Raw genomic sequence first — 10,976 nt, 5'->3', positions numbered from 1 at the left:
TCTCTGCATTTAACCCATCCTTAGTTATTAAGGAGCAGTGGGCTGCAGTGAAGCGCCCGCGGAGCACCTATAGGGGTTCAGTCAAATATATGGATATATCTATATATATATATATATATATATATATATAGATATATAGATATATCCTGTTATGTTCAGGAAATAAATAAAAAATAATGAATTAAAATGCCCATTACTGTGTCAGAGGACAGTTGTCAATGTCTATATGTGCAATGAATGAATCAGTTTCCCCCCCCAATAGAATAGTTTTCTTCCCGAGCATGAACATCCGCACGGCGTCGACAACGACATTAAAACAAAACCACGCTTGTCTCTGACGGACGGACTCAGCACTCTGCAGTCCGCCTGCTTGTATTTCTGACACCGAGCGTCATCCTGTCAACATGTCAACATGTCAACATGTCACAGTCCTTCCTGTCAAGCTATCAAAACCGTCTGACCCCGGATGACCTTAAACCAACTGTCTTTTTCTCCTTCTGTTCAGATGTCCCGCTCCCGTCATTCGTTTGCTTGTGTTTCTGTTTATCTGACAAGAGTCACTCGAGGGAAAGACTTTTAACTTTCCTTATGCGAGAGTTTATAAATAAATGTGCATCCCCTCACAAACACGTCTCAGCGGGTCTATATATATATATATATATATATATATATATATATATATATATATATATATATACACACGATAATAACTGTCACGTGGATCCGGCAGAAAAGGGAGCATGGTTCTGGAGCGTACTCACGTGCCACCACCTGCAGGTTGAGCAGACAGGTGCTCTTGCCAATAGCATTGCTGGAGGTACATTGGTAGAGTCCTGAGGTGCTGGTGCTGATGTTTCTCATTGTTACAGTGCCCTGCATCTGGTCTGATGGACACACACACACACACACACACACACACACACACACACACACACACACACACACACACACACACACACACACAGAGCCACATAGTAATTAAAGTGACTAAAATACAAACAGATGACCATATGCATGTAAAGAAAACATATTTACATCTAGAGTGCAACATATAACATATGAGTTAAATGAAAAACCTGAAAAATGGGAAAATGCTTGTTTAGATTATTATAAAAATACCTTCAACTGAACTACCTATATCTACCAACAGAGGATGCTATATACTTTAATACAAGGTGTGCAAGTGAAGCTGCAGATTTCACAAATGATGAATGAGTTGAGTCGTGAGTTTAGAATCATGTCTGTACACCACTGGATCCATTAAAAAGGCCTCGGCAGGTGTAGGAAGTGAGCCACACACACACACACACACACACACACACACACAGGATCTCATTTCAGCAAAAGAAGACGGACTAAAAACTAAATTAAAAACACTGAGATTTGTTCCACCAATGTAAAGGTTACAGTTGTTGAACCAGGTGGGCTTTCAGACTACTATCAGGAGGATAATGCATCCTAAATTTAAGTTTATTATTTTTGTTTGAAGTTATTATTACAATAATAGTCATATGTTGGTCTCGATCTCTCAAATAGTTGAGATTTAATTCCAACATTTAATTTAATGAAATAATACAAACATCAAACGATAAGTTTAATTTTGTAAAAAGTATTTTTTTATCAACACCGCTGCAATTTCGGAGTGATACAGTGTCGCCTCTTCGACAGACATCTCCATTCATCATCTCACAAATGCTGATGATTGACATGTTTTATATTACATTTGAACTGTCCCTGAATTTGCAGTTGTGATAAATGTCCCAGTGTCATTTATCTAAGTAGCGATCGTGGTGGTAATCTGTCTATGTGCAATCGGTGTTACATGTGGTATGTTATCCTTTTATGGACCTTGTAGTGTACCGACGAAGACAGCGATGGGCGATGAAGATCATTTGACTGGTTCAATGGGAGCGCAGCCGGAAAAGGTGAGTCCACGACACCGGCGCTCTCTGACGCTGAAGACCAAACACAGCTCAGATACACATGCTCCTGTTATTCTGAGGGTATAGTTGGATGGGTCAATGCTCCGGTAGATTTGAAGCAACGTGGCAAATACAGATCATTCAAAACTGTGTCAGAGCCTGGAATTCAGCATGAGAGAGCGCGGGCACAAAACAAAAATAGAAACGCACTCATTCACAAGGTTTGGATTACTCCATCCATCCATCATCACCCCACAGCAGGATCAGTGTGTTGGGGGGGTGGAGGGGTGAGGCCTTGGGGGTGGGCAGTAGTTTGGGCCTGGCACATGACAGGTGGCGGTGATGGTGGGGATGGCTGCTGAGGCTGAGCCCAAGCCACGTGTGTGAGATTTACCGGCGAAGGTGGGGCAAAAGGGAACTCCGACGGCCCGCTTGTTTGTAATACCTTGCATGGCGTTGTGCGGCAGCTTGGGCAGCGCGTCCAGCTTCTCCCAGGAGTAGGACGGCGTGGGAATGCCTTCCTCGGAGCTGCAGATCAGCATGACGTCACTGCCGACATCCAGCGCGCCCTGGATTCGACACGCCGGCACCGAGGGGGGCACTGGCAGATGGAGAGAGTGGGCGGCGACTCGTTAACCACTTTACAATGCTAATCTTGTGTGTGTGTGTGTGTGTGTGTGTGTGTTTGTTCCTCTCCTTATTGCAGAGGAAACTTCATATTTAATTCATTAATCCGACAGCGCTCGCACGCTGCTTTACTGCAAATTGTCTCAAAAGGATTTTTCTGGTTACCAAAAGAAACCTTCTGTAAGTTGTCATAATCATGACTGCGTGCTGTTGTTGTTGTTGTTTACCCACGTTTATTGTTCTAAAATGATGCCCACCAAGTCAAAGGCTAAAGAAGTTTCAGACTAAATATTGAATATCAGAAGAACGCTGCAGTTCTTGAATATGACATCTTATTCTCTTCTCTCCGTTGTCTCAGTTAATGAAGTGAAGGAAACATACAGACATGGCGACGCATCTTTAAACCCGGCTGTCTTCTTACATGAGGAACAGCTCTCGTCTTTGAAATATAAAAAGAAAATACATATTCTGCTGTGTGACGTTAGTTACCCAACACGGTGAGCCCAATGACGCCAATGTTGCGCCCCCCTCTGTCCGGGAGGTTGTTGACCAGGCACTGGTAGGTCCCAGTGTCAGACAGCTGGGTGTTGTTGATGAAGATGGAGGCACTTTTACTTGGCATGGTGGCCACGAAGCCCACACGGCCAATGAGGTGGTCGGCGAGGCTGAACACCTGGCCGCCCTGGTAAATGATCACCTGGATTTGGGGACGTCACGTGGGAGAGAGACACAGACGGTTATGGGGGCGTACAACAACAAAAAAGGGAACAGAAGGATGAGGTGAATTGGTAAATAGAGGAGTAGATGGTAAAAGGGTGGAAGGGAGGAAGGTGGCGAAGAGGTCAGAGAAAAATAAAAATAAATAATTATTGAAAATGAGCAATTAAGACATGTATAATTCCATTAAAAAAAAAGAAATCTGCTCCAGAAATGTAGCAGATGGTGTTTTTTTCGTTTATCGTGATTATTTAGCTGGATTGCTTCTTTCAGTCTGAGGCGCTGGATACTAAATGAATGTGATTGCTGGACATTTACTCGAGTTACAGAGCGCTCTCAGTAGAGGGAGACCTCGTTCCACTAAGAGGCTGAACGTCAGCTGGAGAGTGAGCGATGAAAGTTAAGGAGTGAGCAGACTTTCATGTCCCGAGGAACAAACCGACAGAAAGAGAGACATATATTTTATTTCTAAGTGGTTGTTTCTAGCTCACTGGGTAGATTCCAGAGTACATAGCAAAAAGTATTCTTTCGTGGTACCGTAAGGCTCTTCAGATAAAAGCATAAATGGGAAATGCATAATTTAAAGCATTTTAAACTTAGAAACATATAAACTGCAATCTGATAAATCAAACAGGACACATTTTTTCAGCGCAAGGAATCCAATCCAGCAAGAAATCAAAAACAAAATATAAGCTTACATCCGTGATCTTTGAGGATAATCCCAATGAGAACCCACTTGTAAGAGTGAATTCCCACCTTTGGATTCGGGTAAGATGAATTAATTTAGCCTCGAGTCTGAATTAAAGCGCGATCGACTCGCTCAAAAACTTCCCTCAGGCCTCCGACTCTGAGCAGCTCGTTTGCGAGGGCCCGAGCCAGATGCAAAGCAGCTCTCACCCCTCAGCTGGGCCTATACACAAAAGATGAAGAGGACACACGCAAACGCATGGCATGTGCACGCAAAGTCTGACACTCACACACACACACACACAAGACACACACGCACACACGTACACACCAAAGCATGGTGGGGAATCAGAGGGGCTATTCAGTTGGGTGAAAAGAGCCCTCATTGAACTGTTCAAAGACCCAGTCAGGGAAACAACTGGCACCAGTGTGTGTGTGTGTGTGTGTGTGTGTGTGTGTGTGTGTGAGAGTGATAGTTCTGATGAAAGTGCAGGGGTGTGTGTGTGTGTGTGTGTGTGTGTGTGTGTGTGTGTGACTGTGTCCTCTGCCGCTGCTTAACGGTTGTAAATTGTGCGGCTGCAATTTCCTGAGTGCAGTACGCTCGCTTTGTCCTCTTATGTGCAGATGAATAGGCAGCTCCTCAGCTGTGATGAGAGCCTGCAACTGCATCTTCTGTGTGTGTGTGTGTGTGTGTGTGTGTGTGTGTGTGTGTGTGTGTGTGTGTCTGTGTGTGTTTCAGTGTATGGGGAGTGTTTTGAGCCTATTCTTTGGTGTAATCACTGTGTGGTTTCACGTTTTGTGTCCGTTAACTTTTTTTTTTCAGATCTTTTGTCTGTCTGTCTGCCTGTCTGTCTGTCTGTCTGTCTGTCTGTCTGTCTGTCTGTCTGTCTGTCTGTCTGTCTGTCTGTCTGTCTGTCTGTCTGTCTGTCTGTCTGTGCCTACATCTCTGTTTCCATCTCCAACAGACGGCTCTGACCCGGCTCTACACTCCTGGTGACCCAACAATATAATCTGCATGCTCAGTGAAAGTGATCCAATCAATCGGCCTCACACGCAACGCATCCTGAGTTTGTGTGTGTGCGTGTGTGTGTGTGTGTGTGTGTGTGTGTGTGTGTGTGTGTGTGTGTGTGCGTGAGTGAGCACAGGATTAAAGCAGGCCATAAACTGTGTTGCATCTCACACCTGTCTCTGCTTTTTTTGGGTTATTCATTATTTTAAGAGTTCCTGGTGATTTCATTTTTTCCACAAAAAAAACAACAACAAAAATAAGCAACAAAAAGGAAGCAATGCTGTCTGTCGAAAAAAAGGGATTTATTGGACAGATAAAAGGTGCGCTCCGTGTTTTTTCCCCCAGCTTTAAACATGTCACATTCCAGCTACTTTCTTGAATTTATATCGCTCTCAACCGTGCGCATCCATCCGTGTCTATGTGTGTGTAAATCACCTCGTCCTCTCGCATGACCTGGTTGGCTTTGTAGCTGTGCGCGGGCAGAAAGGAGGTCATGGCTGCCACTCAGATGGCCGACGGCCCTGAGAACTCTTGCTGGACGTCAGGCAGAGCTTCGATATCCTTTACCTCCTAAGCACCCGACGCACACACACACACACACATGCACTGCAAGCATGGACTCACATGCTGACCATACGTCTCTTTATCTTGCTCTGCAATCCACAGGTGGATGCAGACGGTGAACCTTCCTAAATGATCTGGCACCGTGAGCCTACTTCTGACTGACCCTCAGGACCCCATTGGCCCCATGGAGATGAGGGACACTGCCACTGCCTTATAAGATGCTACTGTTATCTCCTCTGAGACATGTTGGGACCAGATAGATGTGGACCAATATGGGACCACATAGATGTCACGCTCTAATTAAACTGCATGGTTTTGCATGATTTTGTCCATAAACTACATATCGTAATGCGTGCGTATGTATATTTTGTAATCAATATTTCCCACGTGGTCCAAGTACAGGACAAGAAAAGATGGCCTACTTGGTCGTCTTCTGAAGACATTTATTTCCATCTTCAGATGCAGAATCTAAAACTTGCAGAAAGTCAAGACTCAGCTGGATTCGCTTTGCTTTATTTAACAGAAATTGCCACCACAAGGTTAAATTAAGATTGATTGGTCAGTTGTGTTTTTCTTCAGGGTGTATTCAAGGACAATACAACAAGGGCGGCGTTTGTTTTGATTTTTTCAACTTATCGTTGTTGCTTGGGAGTGTTGAATTAAAAAAAAAAAAAAAAAAAGGTCAAGTAAGGTCAAATGTATTTGTAGAGATAGAAAAGGAGCTATAGGTTGGAAAATAAATGTACAAAAATGAAGAGAGCGCTAAATGGTGAAAACAACAATGGGGGTAAAATCTATCAATAGGATTTAAATGAACCCATTAATACTGCACCACATTCCAATGGTCCAATGGACCAATGAGGATGGAGGTTAGGGCGAATGGTAAAAGAGTCAGCTGTCCAGAAACATTGCCTAATTGTACTACATTATCAGAGAGTATCACCTAAAAGAAAAACATGCAAAGGGACATCTGAGCTTTACATAAGACACGTCCTTCCAAGCATCTTGGAGTTTGAGGTGTAATGAGGGATGTGAGTGATGTGGATTCGGCATCAGGTTCGTGATCTGTGTCCTTCAACAAAAGTCCTCATATCAGCTCTTAAGAAAGACACTTAAAACCCTGGCGGTGGATATTACTGTACTGTGCTGCATGCATACTGATGCCTCCGGAGGAAGAACAAAAAAAAAAAAAAAAAGATGAATTTCCCTCCGCGCAAATCAATAAAAGATATCACGTTAGAGCACATGAGGCAGTGTGTTGGAGATAAGTGTTTGAGTTGTTACACGACCTCTCCTCAGCCTCTCCACAGGGAGGAGTTACAGCCTCGGACAAACGATGCGCCGATGTTTGTTTGATCTGAACCTGAAAAAAAAGGTCAAAGGTCATATTGGCGGGTACGTGAAAGCTATTTGATCTCATCCTCCTGGCAGATTCTTAGTTTCAGATAAAGATTTAGAATCTGATCATCTAAAAATACTGTGACAGATGTTCTCAATTACAGATTATCATCATTTCTGCACCGCATATTTCTCTATGACCTCATTTTCACCAAACATGTCTTTACCCTGTGAGTCACAAAATAAAAAAAATTAAAAAAACACAGCTATCTTTTCCAGAAATTGATGAAAACACCTTTAATCCATTTTTTCTTCGTCTTCCCAGACTGTATATCATTTCTAAATGATTTTTTTTTCAATGACACTGGAAAAAGTTTTCTTCAGTAATGGAGGAAGTAGAGTAAATATGTATGACAAATGGATTTCAAAACATTTCAGGCTCTGACAATATAAAAACTGCCGGGCTGCACCGCATTGAAGAAATGTCTCCTGAGTGATATTGATATTCTAGAAAATCAGTTTTTAGAATTAGTCTCACGGGCGGTGTGAGAGGAGAGTGAACCTCAAGCTTTTATTAGAGAATAAATAACACAAACAGTTTAGAGAGGATAAACAACAGCTCAGAGACATAAAACCATTGTCTGGTGTGTGTGTGTGTGTGTGTGTGTGTGTGTGTGTGTGTGTGTGTGTGTGCGTGCGTGTGTGTGTGTATGTGTGTGTGTTTATCTGGATTATCTCACACCTAGCAGCCCAGAGGGACGAGGTCAGGACATCTGATCACAAAAAACGTCATGATAGACAGATTACATCACAGGAAACCACGCATGAACATTACGCACCCAAACACACACACACACACACACACACACACACACACACACACACACACACACACACACACACACACACACACACACACTCCTCTGAGCTACATGCCTACATGTTGTAATCTGGAGCTCAGCTTGTCGGATGCTCAGCGTAAACAAACAGGACCGCGACCTCAACAAGGCTGAAGTTTAGACAGAGACTCGAGAAGAGACTCCACACACACGTCACTGATTAAGCCACAGAAACACACTCGAAACCTTTGTATTTATTTTAAGATTTATTTCAAGATAAAAGTAGACTTTCAGTTTCATGCTCCATTGATCGCCGTCTCTCTCTCTGACCTTTTATTTTTGTTAAACCGGTTAAATAACATTTTTTTTATCTCAATTAACATTGAAATACATAATTTAATAATTGCGTCCAACCCTGGCTGTGATGAGGGTCGTGAAGGTGGGTTGGCTGATGTGTGTCGACCCATTCAGATAGATCCCCAACACGCTTTTTGACAGATGTCATATCAATACATTTGAATATAGTGCGTTAGCATGTACGCATATCACATGGAGGTGAAAGTAAAAGCCTTTAAGAGAACGTGATCACTTCACGTATTTCTGGTCCTGTTTTTGACCCATGACATCACAGCATCTCGGATGTGGTTTCAGAGAGTTTTATTACCATCTGTTCTTCGTCTTCAGACTTCTGATTCACCACACTGGCACACTTTCCCCTATCATAAACACGTGATATAAAGCATTAAGTCATAAACAGTAGTCTATAATGTGGAATCAGGTCGCGTCATCAATCACGACGACCGTAAACCGCAGAGCGGAAGTGTTTAACAACAAGTTATATATATATATATATATATATATATATATATATATATACATACGGCGTGCAAATAAACCGAGCTGCAAACGGCCGAGTTGGCAAAGTCAGAGAAGCGTCTCTGCGCCGTCGCCCTCTAAGAAGTGACGTCGTTCTCCCTCTCGCTGTCTGAACACGGCGCTCAAATTTACAAGCGGCGAGAGATCCGAGCGGTCCGAGTGCACTCGCCAAAGTGCCGACGCAGGTTGCGAAGGGTGTGTGCGAGCGGACGGAGTTCTGTTGGGTAATTCTTAATGGCTTTTAGCGTCAGCCGTAATCATTTATGACGTTCTCTTCCCTCTAAAAGGACCTTGCGCTTGTCCGGTCGCCCGGACGCAGCACTTTATTCCATCACTCACTCCCCAAATTCACATGAACACGACTGAACTGTCGTTCACTGCATGGAATGTGTGTCTGTGTGTGTGTGTGTGTGTGTGTGTGTCTGTGTGTGTGTGTGTGTGCTTGTGTGTGTGTGTGTGTGTGCGTCACTGCATGCATCCTTCTCTGTGTATCTTCTCCTCCTTCCAGGAAAAGGCTCTCCTACCCACGACCTGACTATTAACTTCAACAACTCAGTGCTGGTTCCTACTCTGACTGCCAGGAACCTCGGAGTGACGCTCGACAGTCAACTCTCCCTGACTGCCAACATTACTGCAATAACACGCTCCTGTAGGTACATGCTGTACAACATCAGGAGAATACGACCTCTTCTCACTCAGAAGGCGGCACAGGTTCTGGTCCAGGCTCTGGTCATCTCACGGCTGGACTATTGTAACTCCCTCTTGGCAGGTCTACCTGCTAATGCCATTCGACCTCTACAGCTCATCCAGAATGCAGCTGCTCGACTGGTCTTCAACCTCCTAAATTTACCCACAATCCTCTGCTCCTCCGCGACCTTCACTGGTTACCGGTGGCCGCCCGCATCCGCTTCAAAACATTGGTACTTGCGTACCGTGCAGCGAACAGATCGGGTCCGGTCTACATCCAGGACATGGTCAAACCGTACACCCCAGCCCGTTCACTTCGCTCGGCTTCTGCCAATCGGCTCGTAGCTCCTTCACTTCGAGCTAAACACTCAACAAAGTCACGACTGTTTGCTGTGCTGGCTCCTCATTGGTGGAACGAGCTCCCCATTGACATCAGGACAGCAGAAAGTCTCTACACCTTCCGTCGCAAACTAAAAACACATTTTTTTCGACTATACCTTGAATAGGGAAGGTGGAGCCGTAGTAGCACTCTAGTAGCACTTAAATGTCTCTTACCGATAGCACTTTGTAGTTTAACACTTTAGTAGCACTTAAACGGCACTTACTGATAGTACTCTGTAGTTTAACGTTATTGAAGAAATTGTACTTGCTTGATTCTTGTTGTTCTGAGTTTTGACTCATGGTTTAATGCACTTATTGTAAGTCGCTTTGGATAAAAGCGTCAGCTAAATGACATGTAATGTAATGTAATGTAATGTAATGTATCGGCTCACCGGCGTCACTCGCCACGGCGTCTAAAAGTCGCACGCATTCATCCCGCGAGTGTGTGTTTTATGTTTCCGTGGCGTTGAGCTTCACGGGGCCCTCATCCACAGGTGTGTGTGTGTGTGTGTGTGTGTGTGTGTGTGTGTGTGTGTGTGTGTGCACACGGGAGCGTTGCTCTTCCGGTGTGTGTGTGTGTGTGTGTGTGTGTGTGTGTGTGTGCATTTATGGGATGTACGGAAACACACTCGGCGGTTTTCACACTTCTTTTGTGCAGTCGACGTGCATGTGTACTGTATGTGCGAAGGCCATACATATATACAACCCCCTCCATGTGCAAACCAGCAGTCTGCCAGTGTGTGTGTGTGTGTGTGTGTGTGTGTGTGGTGAGAACAGCTGCGATATAGAGCCTGTCGTGGGTGTGAGGTAATTAGTGCAGAAGATGATTGTATTATTTGGACGGCCGAACCAGCGCCGGGGTTCAAAGTGAAGGGAGGCAGGTGAGCTTACGGCCTGCAGCTGCATGTTAACCAACTCGAATGGAATCACAGAAGTCCCGCAAGGGGGGGAGGAGGAAGAGTGAGAGAGCGAGAGAGGGAGAAAGGAAGGGAAGGTGAGAAATATTTTTTTTTTTTAAAAAGCCAGTGGGACAAAATTCACAACAAAAAAAAAAATCAAAAATCTGTAAATTAGCTTCAGGATGCTCTTTGCCATACAGTTGATGCATTGTTTATATAGAGAGGTGCTACGTGACATTGCTGTCCTGCACAATTACACTTGGAAAGTGATAATCATCTAATCTACGGACACACCTTAAGCTCACAACTACATCTACTAATAAAGTCACCTCGCTAACTAATATGCTCCTAAAGGTGCGTTCAGACGCACCGGAAAGAGAGATTTTTTTGTCTATATGTGTTGTGTGCAATAAAAAAAAAACCTGTGTTG

General features: G+C 44.1%; 1 protein-coding gene across 2 annotated transcripts in view; it reads right to left on the bottom strand.

Moving 5' to 3' along the window:
* The window catches only part of igsf11 (immunoglobulin superfamily member 11), an 85,908-nt gene that overhangs the window by 5,070 nt on the left and 69,862 nt on the right, over positions 1–10,976 (bottom strand). For both annotated transcript variants that reach the window (XM_034549276.1, XM_034549277.1), the window contains 3 exons: positions 3,039–3,246; positions 2,368–2,523; positions 762–884 (listed from right to left, as the gene is read on the bottom strand). In XM_034549276.1, coding sequence (XP_034405167.1) covers positions 762–884; positions 2,368–2,523; positions 3,039–3,246 — 487 coding nt within the window. The remainder of the gene's footprint in view (positions 1–761; positions 885–2,367; positions 2,524–3,038; positions 3,247–10,976) is intronic.

The sequence above is a fragment of the Cyclopterus lumpus genome, chromosome 13 (genome assembly GCF_009769545.1).
Source record: "Cyclopterus lumpus isolate fCycLum1 chromosome 13, fCycLum1.pri, whole genome shotgun sequence".
Taxonomy (NCBI): domain Eukaryota; kingdom Metazoa; phylum Chordata; class Actinopteri; order Perciformes; family Cyclopteridae; genus Cyclopterus; species Cyclopterus lumpus.
This window is presented reverse-complemented; position numbering and strand designations above follow the sequence as displayed.